At 45.1% G+C, this 18,923-nt stretch overlaps 1 protein-coding gene across 2 annotated transcripts in view; it reads left to right on the top strand.

The window, feature by feature from the left end:
• Window positions 1–546: 546 nt before the first annotated feature.
• Window positions 547–18,923, top strand: part of MYH13 (myosin heavy chain 13) — a 45,243-nt gene continuing 26,866 nt past the window's right edge. The window contains exons 1-17 of one of the 2 annotated variants that reach the window (XM_043903857.1): window positions 547–750; window positions 2,898–3,041; window positions 3,146–3,302; window positions 4,227–4,254; window positions 4,742–4,853; window positions 5,855–5,947; window positions 7,675–7,738; window positions 7,823–7,921; window positions 8,026–8,129; window positions 11,980–12,118; window positions 13,607–13,725; window positions 14,375–14,524; window positions 14,643–14,813; window positions 16,760–17,069; window positions 17,222–17,228; window positions 18,025–18,082; window positions 18,178–18,265. In XM_043903857.1, the coding sequence (XP_043759792.1) occupies window positions 547–750; window positions 2,898–3,041; window positions 3,146–3,302; window positions 4,227–4,254; window positions 4,742–4,853; window positions 5,855–5,947; window positions 7,675–7,738; window positions 7,823–7,921; window positions 8,026–8,129; window positions 11,980–12,118; window positions 13,607–13,725; window positions 14,375–14,524; window positions 14,643–14,813; window positions 16,760–17,069; window positions 17,222–17,228; window positions 18,025–18,082; window positions 18,178–18,265 (2,047 nt within the window). Of the gene's footprint in view, window positions 751–2,897; window positions 3,042–3,145; window positions 3,303–4,226; window positions 4,255–4,741; window positions 4,854–5,854; window positions 5,948–7,674; window positions 7,739–7,822; window positions 7,922–8,025; window positions 8,130–11,979; window positions 12,119–13,606; window positions 13,726–14,374; window positions 14,525–14,642; window positions 14,814–16,759; window positions 17,070–17,221; window positions 17,229–18,008; window positions 18,083–18,177; window positions 18,266–18,923 lie in introns of both variants that reach the window. The other variant, XM_043903856.1, reaches the window with a different exon arrangement.

Raw genomic sequence — 18,923 nt, 5'->3', positions numbered from 1 at the left:
TGTGTAAGTTTTAGTACAGTATCTAAAAAGAATATCCACAATCATTTGAAAGGACAATTAAAATACTCTTTCCTTTTCCAAATTACATAATTGTGATAATTTTCGCCAGGAATTATCAACATTCCAGTCATTCTTCTCAGACACCTTTAAGATTTGGGAATGACACAGAGATCATGAGGCTCAAATATGATGAGGAATTAAGGAAGCATTTTCTGAGTTCTCTTTTATTGGGCTCAGCTTAGATTCCTCTAATTGGTTCAGACTTCCACACCTGGAGCTGGACTTAGAGCTGCTCCAAAATCAACACTCAGAGTTGAAAGCAACCCCTCAAAATTTTTTCTTGGAGTAAAATATCCCCTTTAGCTTACCCCCACTTGCCTGCTCTAGGCCCCTAAACCTGGGCCTAGATTCCGCAGGAACTGGGTTAATCCCAGGAGCATTTGAATCTGGCCCCTGTTTGAATGGAGATAATAGGCTGGGCCCCTCAGAGTCAAGAGCCCCTTAGCCCCCACCTCAGCAGCCCTGGTCTCCCCAGCCCCTGCAGCCATGAGTTCTGATGCGGAGATGGCCATTTTTGGAGAAGCAGCTCCCTACCTGCGGAAATCAGAGAAGGAAAGAATCGAGGCTCAGAACCGCCCATTTGACTCCAAGAAAGCCTGCTTTGCAGTGGATGATAAGGAATTGTACGTGAAGGGTATGATCCAGGGCAGGGAAAACGACAAAGTCACAGTCAAGACTCTCGATGACCGGGTAAGTGTTGATCTCAGACGTTCTTGCTAACGTGGGCATCCTCCTTTATCCTCTGGAGTAGAATATTAGAAATTGCATGCTGATCCATAGCAACCTGATAACAGAACAAGACTTCCATTGATCTACTTTATGGTGACATCACAGGTGAAAACTGCCTTGGCACGCACCTTTGCTCCTGTCTCTTTCTTTCTCCAAGGACTGGAGCTTTGAGAGTTTTTGTGATGTTTGCTCTGGGGAATGGGGAAGGTGGTGGTGAAAGAGGTTGGACTATTGAAGGGAGAGATGGATGAAGACTGCTGCTGGATGGGTGAATATTCCACACAGAACTCTCTAGGCTTCAGTGTGACTTAAGGAGCTCCAGAGGCAACGCCTGGTTTACTACAGAGAATTACAGAGCACCATCAGGGTGGCTCAGAGGGTAAAGAATCTGCCTGCAGTACAGGAGACCCAGGTTCAATCCCTGGACTGAGAAGATCCCCTGGAGAAGGGAATGGCTACCCACTCAGTATTCTTGCCTGGAGAATTCCATAAAGAAGAGCCTGGCAAGCACATGTGTCCATGGGGTTACACAGAGTCAGACATGACTGAGTGACTAACACTTTCACTATTCAGTTCAGTACTTACTGGACACCTACCACATCTAGGTCACAGCGTCCATCACTTTGCAAAGATGAGAAAATCTCAGTAACCATTTCCCCAAAGTTTATCATCTAGGATAGGTATCAAGAGTACATGATGGGTACGAATCACAGTTCACAAATTACTATTATTGTTGTTATCATTGTTGTTGTTTGACTTAGCCTCTGATGTTAGTCTCTTTAAATAGGGCCAGAAATAAATTTTCTTGAGCTACTACTGGGGTCCACTTCCGAGAGTTGTGCCACATTTTCAGTAATACCATACTGGGTCTCACTGTCCCCCTAAAGGATCTGCTAAGAAGCAAGCCCTGAATCTTCAAGACTCACAGACTTTTCCATCTCCCTTGTGCTACTTTGGGTGTCTCTCTCTTTGGTGTAGGGCAGTAGGGCAGAAGGGCCTCATTTCCTCTAGAGATGTGGCCTTTACCAGCAAATCTCCTTTTGTCGGTAAAACCCTCAAAGCTTTCTAAGGATACAGGCTTATGGCAAAGACTAGAAAGGCTTACTGGTTGTTTCCCTTTTACGCACTAGTTTCTACCTCTTCTGAGTAATGGAGTGCCAGCTATATGCTTAAAAGGAGGGAGAAACAGAGACGGGAAAGTTAGGCATTAGTCTCAAAATACTGCTTGGCCATGGACCATACTCCGAGTCCAAATGTTTGAACTATTAGAGCAGAGGTGCAAGGAACTCTGGAAGCCTTGAAAAGACAGGGGAAAGCAGACAGGTCATGGATAAGGTAGCACCTAAGAAGAGCTTTGATGGAGAAGGCAATGGCACCCCACTCCAATACGCCTGGAAGGCTGCAGTCCATGGGGTCGCTGAGTCAGACACAACTGAACAACTTCACTTTCACTTTTCACTTTCATGCATTGGAGAAGGAAACGGCAACCCACTCCACTGTTCTTGCCTGGAGAATCCCAGGCATGGGGGAGCCTGGTGGGCTGCCATCTATGGTGTCGCAGAGAGTCAGACTGAAGTGAGTTAGCAGCAGCAGCAGCAGCAAGAAGAGCTTTGAAGGTAGCTAGACATAATTTCAATGCAGATATTCCAGACAAAGGGACCCATGTGAATAGAGATACTGAGGTGGAGATGCACAAAATATGCTGGAAGAGTTCTTTCCAGTATTCCAAGCTTGATTTCACTGTAGCATTCACAGCAAACGGGGTACACAGAGACAAGCTGCTCTGGCCTTGGCCATCCTGAGTACCCCCTGGCGACCCTGAGGTTGCAGGGCTCTACAGCTTTGCATAGGTGTAACCCACTCCTGGCGCAGAATGGTACACTGACTTGGGGGCATCAGACCAGAGCTGGTTACACAGTTTGACCAGACTTAGATTCAACAAGAACAGGTATTTATAGACCATCTCTGGGCACAGACATGATCCATGATGTTATCCATGGTAATGGGGTCATCACACCACAATACCTCACCATTTTCTCCACACTGGTAGCATGGATACTGAGCATCAGCTCTCCCACTCATCACCTGCCTTTCCTCTCAATATCCAGACACTCACTCTCAACAGTGAACAGGTGTTCCCCATGAACCCTCCCAAGTTTGACAAGATCGAGGACATGGCCATGATGACCCACCTGCACGAGCCTGCTGTGCTGTACAACCTCAAAGAACGTTATGCAGCCTGGATGATCTACGTGAGTTTGTTCTCATGGCCCCTGTTCATGCAGGCAGTTAACATTCTGAAAACCAGTATTAGTGTCCTCATGAAACAATTATATTCCTTTTTTTTATGGTGCAGACTTACTCAGGCCTCTTCTGTGTCACCGTCAACCCCTACAAGTGGCTGCCCGTGTACAACCCCGAGGTGGTGGCGGCCTACAGGGGCAAAAAGCGCCAGGAAGCCCCGCCCCACATCTTCTCCATCTCTGACAACGCCTATCAGTTCATGCTGACTGGTAATTTCTTTTTTATTATGTATTTATTTTTGCCTGTGCTGGGTCTTCATTGCTGCACACTGGCTTTCCCTAGTTGCTGCGAGCAGGGGTCATTCTCTAGTTGTGGTGCTCAGGCTTCTCATTACAGAGGTTTCTCACCTACTCCAGTATGATTGCATCTTTAAAGACATCTGCAATGACCCCATTTCCAAATAAGGTCACATTTTGAGGTATTAAGGGTTAGGACCTCAACCTGTGAATTTTGCAATTCAACCTATTATAAATGGAAAACCATTGTCACTTTCCACAAGTAAAAGGGAAAGGTAAAAGAAAAATGCAGTGACAACAAATAAGCATCCATAAATCTAATTATTAATAAAAGCTATGGCTTCTTACAAGTTCTGGGTCTGAGACTTGTATTTTTGCTGTTGCTATTGTTGTTAAAAAGGGAGATAAGAAAGTGCTAGCGAGGAGATAAAGATCTGTGAACGTGAAGAACTTTCACATCATGGGGCTCACTGTTCACATCCCATGCTGCCCACATTACACATCTTATGTTTGGGAAATCTGCACAAATTGTCTCAAAGAAGATTCTGTATGTTTAGTCGCTCAGACATGTCTGACTTTTTGCAACCCCATGGACTGTAGCCCACCAGGCTCCTCTGTCCATGGGATTTCCCTGGCAAGAATACTGGAGTGGGTTGTCAACCCAAGGATCAAACCCACATCTCCTGCTTGGCAGGTGGATTCTTTACTGCTGAGCCACTGGGGAAGCCCTAAAGATTAGATATACCCAAATCATCACACCGCTAGTTATGGCAAACTCAGAACTGGAACTCAGGGGCTCTACCCACCCCTACCCACCCCCACCCAGTGTTGCCTTATTTGTACATCCTGCCTATTGGTTGGTCATTGATTCTGTTCTGCTTCCCTCTGTATTTCTAGATCGAGACAACCAGTCCATCCTCATCACGTGAGTAACCCATGTCTGCTCTAGGATGACTTGGGAAGAGGGCCATCCATCCCTTCCACTCTCCTTTATCTCACTTATTTTTTTAAAAAATATATTTTATTCGAGTATAGTTGATTTACAATGTTGTGTTAACTTCTCCTGTACATCAATGTGATTCAGGTATATATGTGTATATATTCTTATATATACAATAAGAATATATACAATATATGTGTATATATTCTTATATATACAATTCTTATACATGCAGTTGTGTATATACAATATATTTTCATATTCTTTTCCATCATGGTTCATCACATATTGAATATGGTCCCCTGTGCTACACAGTAGGACCCAGTTGCTTATCCAATCTACATATAATAGCTTGCGTCTTCTAATCCAAAGCTTCCAGTGCATCCATCTTTCATCTCCCCTCTCCTGTTGGGCCTCTTTCCACCCATGGGTCTGTTCCCTATGTCTGCATATCTCCCTTTTAAATCAACAGTGGAGAATCTGGGGCTGGGAAGACGGTGAACACCAAGCGTGTCATCCAGTACTTTGCAACAATTGCAGTCACTGGGGACAAGAGGAAGGAGCAGCAGCCAGGCAAGATGCAGGTGAGCAGCCTCCTGTGCCTGGGAGGCTTCTGCAATCAGTACAACTGCAATCTTGGGTGAGCACTAGGTGTTTGCAGGGCTCTGTGCTCAGCAGAGATGCACAGTAAGAGGTCTTGCCTGGGAGTACTTAGGGGACAAGACAAGAAATGGCTCCACCTCGTGGACTCAGGCTCTAGCACAGGCCCCATCAGCAACAGCCCAGTGACCTTGACCATCTCCACATCCTCCTCTGGAGCAGGAGTGGTTTAGGCCAGAGGTTGTCAAAGAATTGCTAGGCTCCCAGTCCAGAATTTCTGCTTGAAATTCCTATCTCACCTTCACAGTCCTAACAGGTTGCATTTCTCTCACGTTCCCACTCTTCATACTGCTGGTCTAGGGACCACACTTTGAGAACCACAGGGCTGGACAATAGTTTCCAGAGAGCCAGAAAGATAAGCAATCATGTATGGAAGGGGGAGAGTGAAAACTCTGTTTTCCATAAGAGGATTTTTTAGTAATAATTCTCATGAAATATTTTATGCAACTTAAAAATATTTTCGAGAACCACTGTTTCTATCATATGGGTCACTTTTGTTGCTCACAGTCTAAATTCTACTTCTGAACCCAGATATCTATATAAATGGGTCCTGGTGCAAGCAGTAACACAGATACATACTCTAAAAATCTGTATTTTATAATGAAATGTTGTCAGAGAAAAAAGGCAGTCTGGGAAATCAAGATGGAGTGGATAGTACCCCAAACAGGAATCTGGTGTGGGCCAGAAGTCACTGTGATGCTATGCTAAGACCCCCTCTAGGATGAGACCTTGAAGCTTCCTTCAGTAGAGTAGAGATGGGCTTCTGGGTACTTCCACATTCTGCACCGGCCACCATCCTGGACTGTGTGACATCTCTCCCAGAGATGTCTTAATATCTTCCCAGAGCAAGCATACTTTTGAGTCACCAAGAAATTACTTCAGAAGATGTCCAAAGTCCTCCCTTTTCCTCTTCTCCTATTTTTAGGGCACCCTGGAAGATCAGATCATCCAGGCCAATCCCCTCCTGGAGGCTTTTGGAAATGCCAAGACTGTGAGGAATGACAACTCCTCGAGATTTGTAAGACTCATTCCAACTGTCAACAGCCCCCAGAAACCAAACCCTCTCCTCCAGTGCTGGATGTGAAAAAATGGCCACACAAACTAGGATATTCCTGGTCTCACCTACCGGGGCTTCCCAGGTGGCACTAGTGGTAAAGAATCCACCTGACAATGCAGAAGACACAAGAGAAGTGGGTTCGATCCCTGGGTTGGCAAGATCCCCTGGAGGAAGGCAGAGCGACCCACTCCAGTGTGCTTTCCTGGAGAATCCCATGAACAGAGGAGCAGGCAGGCTACAGTCCATGGGGGTCACAAACAGTCAGACACAGCTGAAGCTACTTAGCACACAAATACATGCACAAGAGCATCCTGAAGTCACAATGATTCAAATTCCACAAGTACAGAGCAATTTCTTTATGCAAAAATTGGTCTTTTGGAGTGGAATCATTTTAAAATGCAGAAGTCTGTTGAGCAACATCCACTGACTTACTAGCCATGAAAACCTTAGTGTGAAGTTAGTTAGCAGAACTGACCTCCTCTGAGTCAAGAGGAGGAAAAACCTGGTGAAGGCAGCAGAGCTCAAAAATTGGGAAAAAGTTTAAGTTGAAAGCTATGTCCCATCCTTCAACATTTCACTTAGGATTAGCTCAACCAAAGAGGCATTTACCTCTGACATTGGCAAATAAACAAATATACAGTCTTCTACCTAATTTCACTGGCCAGTAGAGCAAGTGCCCAGAAGCACTTCCATTAAGGGACTAAAACTCCTGAGAACCCAACACATAATTCACATAAACCTTGGCTGATCCTTCATTAGCTCTGCTTTAGGCTTCATTCAGAAAATACTGAGAATATCACTGAGTACAGTAGATTCCAGAGTCTGTGGGTGAACAAGCAAGACAGTATTTTTGCCCTCGAATCTGCTCACAGAATGGTAGACACAAATTAAATGAACAGTGTAAGGAGGGAATATACACACACATACACATACATACATACACACACACATATATATACTATATGTAATTTCACTGCTGACTACCGCAAACTGAGTGAACCCAGGTGATGAGTGGGTCTTTAGGGAGCCAGCTCCTCCTGAGAGCTAGGTTTGCCTGTAGTAAACAGTAAGGGGATATGAGGCAAGAAATCTCAGAAGTAGCACCCAGAGGCAAAAAAGAAGTCAGTTAGTCCAACCAGGTTATCAGTGCAAAGATGCTATGGAGAGTTTGAGCAAGACAGAGACCAAGGAGACAGTCAGGTGAGAGGTGGTCCCAAGTGAGAGTTGAGAGGGAGCTCACAGGCATCCTCAGAGCTAAAGGGACAGAGCCGTGGGCTTTGGGCAGAGCTATCTGAGACTTGGCTGAGCTGGTGTGGGGACCGGATGCCAAGCAAATGGAGAGAAGGAAGTCCTCAGGCTTCTGGCGTCACTCTTGTTGACCCTACATGCCCCACCCTCCATAGTCACACCTAACAGAGGCCGCGACAGTACCATGCAAATAGAATAGCCACATGTCAGTCGCTCAGCCATTCTCTTTGTGACCCCTTGGACTGTAGCCTATCAGGCTCCTCTGTCCATGGAATTCTCCAGGCAAGAATACTGGAGTGGGTAGCCCTTCCCTTCTACAAGGGATCTTCCCGACCCAAGGATCGAGCCCAGGTCTCCCGCATTGCAGACAGATTCTTTACTGTCTGAGCCACAGGGAAGCCCAGAATAACCATGGTGTTCGTCAATCTGTCGTTGGACAGGGGAAGTTCATTCGGATTCACTTTGGAGCCACAGGAAAGCTGGCGTCAGCAGACATTGAAACCTGTGAGTCCAAACACACACCTTGAATTTGGCCCCAAGGTCATCTCCTGGGGAACATAAAAATCACATTGCTTTTTGTTACCTTAGATCTCTTAGAAAAATCCAGGGTGACATTTCAATTATCCAGTGAGAGAAGCTATCATATTTTTTACCAAATCATGTCCAACAAGAAGCCAGAACTCATTGGTAAGTTTCCTTGGTTACCATTCTCATCTTCCAAACCAGTCTCATTGGAAAAATCCCAGAGTCAATTTTGCATAAGATGCTAAAGGGATCTTCCTGCTCCACAGACCTGCTTCTCATTTCAACCAACCCCTTTGACTTCCCCTTCGTGAGCCAGGGAGAGGTCACCGTGGCCAGTATTGATGACAGTGAGGAGCTGTTGGCCACTGATGTAAGTATTCTGTGTGTTTATTTACTTTAAATGAGGAATTGTTGAATTTATGCACTGGGAGGCATCCATGATCTCCCAAAGAAGCTGGGACAGAAAGATGTTCAGTGATTAGACCCAAGATCTTGGAGAATTTGTACAGATGGCACCCCGCCCCCACTCCAGAAAACTCCAGAAATGGGAATAACAGAAAGTTCTCCAAAACAGGCCTTCAGTTCCATTCTGCAGCCTTTCAAGGTATAACATTTGCAAGGATAATGGATAAGATATTGGTCAAAGTCTTCAGAATACAAGACCATCTACATGGTTCTTTAAGAAAATCTAGAAAACACAGAAAAGTCTAAAGCAGGAAAATTAAGCCCCACTCTGCAGTAGCTGCCCCATTTCCCCGTCTACCTGCCCTCAGGCTCACAGGAAGCACCTCTGGCCTCTGGCCTTTAGCCCTGGGGAGCATCTTCAGAGTCAATTATAACTAAGTGCATTGAGCACTTACATGTGCTAGGAACTGAAAAAAGAGCTTTGCCTGCATCATCTCCTTTAAGCATCAACAAAATCTCTAGGATTGGCCCCACTGTTGCCCCCATTTCATAAAGATAGAAGCTGAGTCTTGGGGAAAAAACTCACAATTTGCCTGAAGACAGTTTGTAAACAACTGTCTGAACCCAGATCTGCCTAGCCCTGAACTTACATTTTTAACTAAAATATATCTCAGTGCAGTTCATCTCTACCCCTGGGTGGCTCCACCCTCTCAGAAGCTGTAAGAGCTTTTGGAGAAGGGTCTCATCTAATACCCCCAGGGGCCCTGTCCAGGGCCCAGCTCCCTGGCCTTCATTTTCTGCTATTTCCAGGTGATGCTGATTGTTTTAAGGCAAGGAGAAAATGCTCATGATCAAATAAACTTCAGTTAATGTCAGTCTGGCTATCGTATATTTTTAACCAGGTTTCCTCCCCAGGTTTCTCCAGCCTTTACCACTTGGGGAGGAAGGTTAGTGACTGACGCAAGGCCTCTCGGCACCCCGCCACCTCCCGAAAGTCCCTCCTGTTGGTGTTGGTCACTCAGTCTTGTCCTCTTTGTGATCCCATGAACTGTAGCCCGCCAGGCTCCTCTATCCATATGATTTTCCAGGCAAGAATACTGGAGTGGGTGGCCATTCCCTTTTTCAGGTGATCTTCCTGACCCAGGGATCAAACCTGGGGCTTCTGCGTTGCAGGTGGATTCTTTACCGTCTGAGCCACCAGAGAAGCCAAGGCCCTCCTAAGGAATTCTAAAAATTCCCAAAGTAATATCTTGGGTCCCACAGGCGACCCTAGCTGTCAGGGGCTGCTGTTTCTCCCCCCTCCCAAGGAGAGTCTTCAGGGCAGTGGTTTACCTATGGTCAGAACAGAGGGGGACAGGTGTCTCCAAGAGACTACATTCTCCAGTAATGCTTTCACCGGCATCCTTTTAGCTTTTAGCAAAAGTTCCTTCTCTCTTTATCTGTAGCCACCCACTCCTAGGCCACAGACATGCGCCAGCTGGGGTGGGACACAGATTCCAGGGCCGCAGACTCTCCCCTCCCTCAGTTTCTGATGCAGACTCTCCCTCCTCACAAGGGGGTGCCACCCCGGAGCGCCTCCCTCTGCAATACCATCCTACTGACACAGACCTACCTGGTCTGTACCATCAGCTCCCCAGACACATCCAGCCCTGTTTCAAATCCATCCCTGCACATTGCTGCAAACTCTCTTAGAATCTCAGTTCTTCACCTGGTTCAGTTCAGTTCAGTTCAGTCGCTCAGTCGTGTCCTTCTCTTTGCAACCCCATGGACTGCAGCATGCCAGGCCTCCCTCTCTGTCACCAACTCCCAGAGCTTACTCAAACTCATGTCTATTGAGTCGGTGATGCCATCCAGCTATCTCATCCTCTGTCGACCCCTTCTTCTCTTGCCTTCAATTTTTCCCAGCATCAGGGTCTTTTCAAATGAGTCAGGTGGCCAATATTGGAGCTTCAGCTTCAACATCAGTTGTTCCAATGAACATTCAGAACTGATTTCCTTTAGGACTAACTGGTTGGATCCCCTGTAGTCCAAAGGACTCTCAAGAGTCTTCTCCAACACCACAGTTCAGAAGCATCAATTCTTCAGCACTCAGCTTTCTTTGTAGTCCAACTCTCACATCCAAACATGACTACTGGAAAAACCATAGCTTTGACTAGATGAACCTTTGTTGGCAAAGTAATGTCTCTGCTTTTTAACAAGCTATAGTCTAGGTTGGTCATAACTTTTCTTTGAAGGGGCAAGTGTCTTTTAATTTCATGGCTGCAGTCACCATCTGCAGTGATTTTGGAGCCCCAAAAAATAAAGTCTGACACTGTTTCCATTGTTTCCTCTCTATTTGCCATGAAGTGATGGGACCAGATGCCATGATCTTAGTTTTCTGAATGTTGAGCCAACTTTTTCACTCTCCTCTTTCATTTTTATTAAGAGGCTCTTTAGTTCTTCACCTTCTGCCATAAGGGTGATGTCATCTGCATATCTGAGGTTGTTGATACTTCTCCCAGTAATCTTGATTCCAGCTTGTGCTTCACCCAGCCCAGTGTTTCTCATGATGTTCTCTGCAAATAAGTTAAATAAGCAAGGTGACGATGTACAGCCTTGACATAATCCCTTCCCAATTTGGAACCAGTCTGTTGTTCCATGTCCAGTTCTAACTGTTGCTTCCTGACCTGCATACAGTTTTCTCAGGAGATAGGTCAGGTGGTTTGGTATATCCATCTCTTGAAGAATTTTCCAGTTTGTTGTGATCCACACAGTCAAAGGCTTTGGCATAGTCAATAAAGCAGAATAGATGTTTTCTGGAACTCTCTCGCTTTTTCGATGATCCAATGGATATTAGCAATTTGATCTCTGCTTCCTCTGCCTTTTCTAAAACCAACTTGAACATCTGGAAGTTCACAGTTCATGCACTGTTGAAGCCTGGCTTGGAGAATTTTGAGCATTACTTTACTAGCATGTGAGATGAGTGTAATTGTGTGGTAGTTTGAGCATTCTTTGGCATTGCCTTTCTTAGGGATTTGAATGAAAACTGACCTTTTCCAGTCCTGTTCTCAGCCACTGCTGAGTTTTCCAAATTTGCTGACATATTGGGTGCAGTACTTTCACAGCATCATCTTTTAGGATTTGAAATAGCTCAACTAGAATTCTATCACCTCCACTAGCTTTGTTCATAGTGATGCTTCCTAATGCCCACTTGATTTCGCATGTCAGGATGTCTGCCTCTAGGTGAGTGATCACACCATCATGATTATCTGGGTCATGAAGAGGGCTGCAATCTCTGATGGCTATGATATCTTTTGCTTACTGATACCACAGGAAATATTCCATTTATCGGTGCCTAGTGCCCTCCCTAGCTTCTTTCGCATTTGAAAAATTGTATCCTCCCTTCCAGTTCTAATATTCTATGATGCCATGTCATTGCTATTCTGAACAACAGTTGAATTCCTAGATGGCAACGCCAAGCTCACAAGCTCTTGGATAGCGTCCATGAGCCTGCCTCCTCCCAGAGTCACACAATCATTCCCAATGGCCTCATCCAGAAAACAGCCCCAAATCTATGCACACTGGAACAGGACTCAAATCAGTGCTCACTGGATGGAAGCAAACAGATAATTCACATTTTCTTCCCATAATCTCCACCCACACACACAAACACGTTCAATGAAAGAAATGGTTTTTAACCCCTAACTTACCATACGCCACCTGTCATCCACTTATTGGGGTAATGCCATCTCTTGTGCTCTACAAAATGCCAGGAAAGAGCTGCATTAGGATCCCTGAGGTCTTCTGTGACAGCTGTCCTTCTCTCTAATTCCCAGAATGCCATTGACATCCTGGGCTTCAGCTCAGAGGAGAAGGTCGGGATCTACAAGCTGACGGGCGCCGTGATGCACTACGGGAACATGAAGTTCAAGCAGAAGCAGCGGGAGGAGCAGGCAGAGCCGGATGGCACGGAAGGTATCACACATGGGAAGGGGGTGAGGTTCAACTCTCCACCTGGTTCACATGTGGACTAGGTCATTGGAGATAAACGTGGTATTCATCTCAAGAGCTGCTCTTGGAAAACTGTACAGACTGAATTTGGGTTGTCCATGTGGTTACTGTCACTGTCCCCCGCTTGACAAATGAAAAGACTGAGGCATAAAGAGGGATTCCCAGGTGGTGCAGTGGTAAAAGAATCCATCTGCTAATGAGGCAAAAGAGAAGCAGGTTCGATCCCTGGGTCGGGAAGATCTCCTGGAGAAGGAAATGGCACCCACTCCAATATTCTTGCCCGGAAAATTCGATGGACAGAGGAGCCTGGAGGGCTACAGTTCATGGGTCTCAGAGTCGGACACAACTGAGCATGGGCACACAAAAGAGCAAAGCCCGAATTTGAACCCAGGCTCTTTGCCGTCAAACTATTCCACATCTCTTGGAAACGAGACACGTGAACCATTTTGAAGGTAAAACAAGCAGGACTTGGTGCCTGTCTCAACACAGCATGTCAGGGGTGAAAAAAATAATGTATCATCCCAAGCTTTAACTGAAGAATAATGGTAGGATCCATGTAAATGAGCAAAAGGAGAAGGGATAATTTGAGCAAAGAGTAAAACACGCAGTTGGTCTTTTAGTAAGTCCTTAACACTGCCCTGAGTTTTTATTAATGTGACTCCCCAACCAGCCCCAAGCAAGGAGGAGCTTGGGAAGCAGCATGCCTCTACTTCTCAATGAGCTCAAGGCAAGCGGCCAGGCCCATTCCAAAGTCCACCAAACTAGTGAACTTTGTGAAATTGCCAGTATTCAACTGAACTTGACCATCTCCAAATACTTGCAGGCAAGGTTTTGTACTTCTCTCTCAAGTATCTGCATGGCACCTTGAGCTTCCCTAGTGGCTCAGACAGTGAAGAATCTGCCTGCAATGCAGGAGGCCCGGGTTCGATACCTGGGTTGGGAAGATCACCTGGAGAAGAGAATGGCAACCCACTCCAGTATTCTTGCCCGAAGAATTCCATGGACAGAGGAGCCTGATGGGCTACAGTCTATGAGGCTGTAAAGAGTCAGACACAACTGATGATTAACACTTGTAGAAATTAGGAATGTGTTCAACTTAAATTAATTATCCAGATGATGCTTCCTTTACTTATATACCATGTTGTTGTATTATCAGATTCCAACAGTATTAAGTAGCTATATGTTTTCTAATGAAATTTAAATTTCAAGTTTGTCAAAACTGACCTATTACTAAAGACTATCTATTATAGAAAGCAAAATGAAAGTTCTTGAAAACCCAGGACCCTGGATTATGGGGTCAAAACTCCATGAGATGAGTGCAGGCCTGGGGCTTGTAGGAAAATATAAAAACATCCAAAAGGATCATAAACAATACTTCTGGGAGGACCCAAGGCCCGACTGGATGTTTTAGCAGCTGCTATCTGTGTGACACCAATTCTTCTTTTCCTTCAGTGGCTGATAAGGCTGGGTACCTGATGGGTCTGAATTCCGCAGAAATGCTGAAAGGCCTATGCTGTCCAAGGGTGAAGGTTGGGAACGAATATGTCACGAAGGGGCAAAACGTCCAGCAGGTATATGGAAATACTCTGAATCCAATCAACTCGAGTGTTTTTCTATTTTCAGTCTCATCCTGAAGTTCTTTCAGTTGCAGGGATCAGAAAAACATATGCAACTGTCTACAGCATGGAAAAGGAATTCATTCTTCAGGCTCAGGGTAACTCACTGAGCACCTTGGTGCTATGAGGGCCTGGAATCAGGGAGTGAAAAGCCCTCTGGAGCCAGGCAGCCTCCTTCTCAGGGACTCTAGACTGTCTTCTCTCTCCTGCTCTGTGTTCTCACTAGGCAGATAAGCTTGACTTACCTCCCCTACCCGTGACCACCCCAGAACTCCCAAGTTTACATCTTCGTGATTCCATCCTCATCCTGAGACCAACATCTTTTTGATCCCAATACCAAATTCTCAGGAGAGACACTCTGTGTCTGGTTCAATTAGGTGTGGCCAGGGCTAGAGTTATGTGTTATATCCATGCTTGGCAGAAAATGAGCTTTGTAAATGGAATTGACCTCGTGAACTGAGAAGATGCCTTGAGATAGATTTAATGTCAGGTTAAACTGTATGAAATTGCCAGTATCCTGCTGCCTTTGACTTTCAAGGCCTCCACTTTGTAGGTTTCAAAAAAAATACTAATCTGAGGGTTGAGTGGCTGATCCTTTTTCAAGGTGACCAATTCGGTGGGTGCTCTGGCCAAAGCCGTCTATGAGAAGATGTTCCTGTGGATGGTCACCCGCATCAACCAGCAGCTAGACACCAAGCAGCCCAGGCAGTACTTCATCGGGGTCTTGGACATTGCTGGCTTTGAGATCTTTGACGTGAGTTGTTTGGATAAATGACAGACCTCAAATGGCCCTTCTGCTTTGTGTCTGCTTTGTTGAATCACCCCAGGATTTTCCAGACTCATTTAAATTATTTGGTATCTAAAATACCCAGTTCAACAGCCTGGAGCAGCTGTGCATCAACTTCACCAATGAGAAACTGCAACAGTTTTTCAACCACCACATGTTCGTGCTGGAGCAGGAGGAGTACAAGAAGGAAGGCATCGAGTGGGAGTTCATCGACTTCGGGATGGACCTGGCCGCCTGCATCGAGCTCATCGAGAAGGTAAGAAACACTGCTCCCCGGGGCAGCTCCTCATCGGCTGGGCCACCCCCTCTTTGCTCTAACACTTCTCTGCTAACATACTGGCTCCCTAAACCTATGTCCCCAGGCTCTGAACCTTCAGAGAGCTGAATTCCCAGTGCAGAAAGGGTAAATGTTTGGAAAGCTCCCAGAATCTGTTCAGACAATTGATGTATGTGAGTGATTAAGATCCAAGGGCTCAGTGATCCCCAAGAATGTGAATGAAGCCCAGGGGTGACTGGGCAGTTCACACATACCTGACTTGTCCAAAGGCCCAAGGAGAAGGGACCATGGAGCAGTGGGCTTCTTCGAGAAATGTTACTATGAAAAGAGAGGATGATATTAACTTTTTAAAAAAGAATTCTCATCACATTTTGAGCACTGGTTGTGTTGGAAGCCTGTCTTCCTAAGGCGGCTACTGAAAAACCCAGATTTTATTGCTTAAAATATTACTCATATGATTTTTATGCCTATGTGTGGAAGGAAATGGCAACCCACTCCAGTATTCTTGCCTGGAGAATTCCATGGACAAAGGAGCCTGGCAGGCCACAATCCATGAGGTTGCAAAGAGTTGGACATGACTCAGCAACTATCACTCACTCACTCATGCAACTTTACATTTTTTGTAAATTTGTTCCTAAAAGGGAGTAAGTTAGGGAAACAAAGCTTTTTTTTTTTTTCCTTCCTATGTAGGGAAAAACTTAGTTCTTCCCTACTGTATGTTTCTCTTCTATGAATTTGCTTTACTACTCACACAGAGCACTTCATTTCTTATGTTTCTGGTCACCAAACATATGGAGGTTTTTCCTCATGACAGCAAGCAATCCTCTGCAACATTAACTGGTCGTCCTACAATTTAACTCAATTCTGGCACTCTCTACTCAGAGATGCCAAGTTCAAGCAGTAGGCCCCCAGGTGTCCTACAACTTCTGACCTAGTTGGCTATAAATCAACGTTTCTCACAACCCTGTCCTCAGGTTTAATTAATTTACTAGAGGGGTTCACAGAGCTCAGGAAAACAGTTACATTTACCAGTTTATTAAAGGATTTGATAAAGAAAACAGATGAGGGACTTCCCTCGTGGTCCAGGGGTTAAGACTCTGTGCTTCCAATCCTGGGTACCCGGATTTGATCCCTGGTTGGGGAACTAAGATCCCACATGCCACATATTGTGGCCAAAAAAATAAAATAAAATAAAAAGTAAATTAAAAAAAATTTTTTAAGTGTACAGATGAACAGCCAGATGAAGAGACATATGGAACAAGATCTGGGAGAGTCCCAAATGCAAGCGCTTCTGTCCCCAAAGCTTGGATTGTGTCACCCTCCCAGTGTGGACATGTTTGCCAACCTGGAAGTTCTCAAAATCACCTACAACTAGGATTTTATGGAGGCTTCCTCATGTAGGGACAATCGATCATTTGCTGCATTTCCAGCCCCTCTCCCCTCTCTGGTGGATGGGGGAGGGGATGAAAATCCCAAGCTTCTCATCATGGCTTAGTCTTTCTGGTGACCAGCCCTCAGCCAGGGGCCCCCAGCCCAGAGTCACCTCAAGACAATAGATGCTCTAGTACTCTTATCACTAGGACATTACAAAGGCTTTAGAAGCTCTTTGCCAGGAACCAGGGACAGAGACCGGTATATATATTTTCTATTATCTCACGAAGAGCTGCACTTACATATGTGCAATCTCATCCCATGCTTTTTTGTTCAGCAAACATTAAATAAGCACCTACTGTGCTGCCGTGCTTAACGTCAAGCACTATTCTGCCATGGCACCGAGCGGACCGGCAGCCTTGCTCTCGCAGCACTGACATCCCAGTGTTCCTAGTTACAGCGCAGCACCAAAGTTGCCCCTGGCTCCTTCAGAAGACGGAGTCACTGGGGATGTACTACTGAACACTGAGGACAGTCTATTATCCTCCCTCCAGCCTATGGGCATCTTCTCCATACTGGAAGAGGAGTGCATGTTCCCCAAGGCCACGGACACCTCCTTCAAGAACAAGCTGTATGACCAGCACCTGGGCAAGTCCAACAACTTCCAGAAGCCCAAACCTGCCAAGGGCAAGGCTGAGGCCCACTTCTCCCTGGTGCACTATGCGGGCACCGTGGACTACAACATTGCCGGCTGGCTGGACAAGAACAAGGACCCCCTGAATGAGACGGTGGTCGGGCTGTACCAGAAGTCTTCGCTGAAGCTGCTGTCCTTTCTTTTTTCCAACTATGCTGGTGCAGAAGCAGGTGACATCCTTTTTTAAAATCCCCCCTTGTGGAAACTATGTAATCACTCACAGCTCATGAAGAACCAATAATTGGACATGAGCTTCAGGATGACTTTGATTTGTCCATTTCTGTTCTTCTTTCTCCTACTTCTATTCTTCCTCTTCCTTAAGAGATTGAGTTCTAATCATATGACCCACAATTCTACTCCTGGGTATACATCCCCCCCAAAAAACCCACTAATTTGAAACGCTATATGCACCCCAATATTTATAGCAGCATTATTAGAATTACCAAGGTATGGAAGCAACCTGTGTCTATCACCAGATAAATAGATAAAGAAGATGTGGTAATATCTTGTATATGTGTATACACACACATATAATGGAATATTACTAAGCCATATACAAGAATGAAATGCTGCCATTGCAACAACAAGGATGGAGTTGGAGGGTCTTAAGCTAAGAGAAATAAGTCAGACAGAGAAAGACAAATGCTGTATGATATCACTGATTTGTGGAATCTTAAAAAACCAAAATCATAGAAACAGAGATCTGATTTGTGGTTGCCAGAGGTAGGAGGTGAGAGCTGGGGAAGAATTGGGTGAAGGGGGTTAAAAGGTGCATACTTATGATTATAACATAAATAAGTTCTGTGGTTGTAATGTACAGTGTGGCAATGATAGTTAATAATGCTGTATTGTATATTTGAAAGCTGCTAAGATAGTAGATTTTAAAAGCGCTCAACACAAGAAAAAAAACTAATTATGGAGGTGATAGACGTTAAGTAGCAGTGATCATTTTGCAGTATATACAAATATCAAATCATCCCTTTGTACACTTTAAATTTATACAATGTTATATGTCAGTTACAGCTCAATAAAATGGGTGGGGGATGGGTAGGAAGGCCACCACTGTGTCCTCAGGACTCACCAGACATACCCTCTGTGTCTGTCTCCAGGCGACTCCGGGGCAAGCAAGAAGGGTGGGAAGAAGAAGGGCTCCTCTTTCCAGACCGTGTCTGCTGTGTTCAGGGTTTGTTTTTTCACACCTTCCACATTCAATTGTTTTTCTGCCCAGTGAAACAGCATTTGGAAAGGTAAATGTGCTTCTTCTGGTTTGTGCCCCAGGAAAATTTAAACAAGTTGATGACCAACTTAAGAAGCACTCACCCTCACTTTGTGCGATGTCTGATTCCCAATGAGACTAAGACACCTGGTGAGTAAGAATCCACCAGAACAGGACTCCCTGAAACATGAGCAAAATTCTGTGGGAGGTGTGCACACATGTGTGTATGCATGTGTCGGCGAGTCTGTGTGCATGTGCGTGTGTGCTTCCCTGAAGACGGGGTCATGATAGCCTTTATCTCTTTTCAGTCTATGAAATAGGGCTCCCAGATTTAACAGATTAAAAATATGAGACCCCTCCCCATTAAATTCAAATTTCAGATAAGACAGTGAAAATTTTCTTAGTATAACCATGACCCGTGCAATATTTGGGATATACTTACACTGAAATAATTATTTTACTATTTCTCTGAAATTCAAGTTCAACTGGGCATCTTTTATTTCACCTATATCCCTACTATGAGATTATTTCCAAAATATTATGTATTGGGTTGGCCAAAAAGTTTGTTCAAGTATTCCATAAGATGTTATATACGAACTCTTTGGCCAGCCCATCATCAACTCAGTGGACATAAATTTGAGCAAACTCTGGGAGATAGTGAAGGACAGAGAAGCCTGGCATGCTGCAGTCCGTGGGGTCACAAAGAGTTGGACATGACTGGGTGACTGAACAACGACAACACATATATAGGTACACTAGATTCATGACTTTCATAAGGTTATGAAAAAAAAAACTCCCCCCTCCCCCA

This window comes from Cervus elaphus, chromosome 5, assembly GCF_910594005.1.
Source record: "Cervus elaphus chromosome 5, mCerEla1.1, whole genome shotgun sequence".
Lineage (NCBI taxonomy): Eukaryota > Metazoa > Chordata > Mammalia > Artiodactyla > Cervidae > Cervus > Cervus elaphus.
This window is presented reverse-complemented; position numbering and strand designations above follow the sequence as displayed.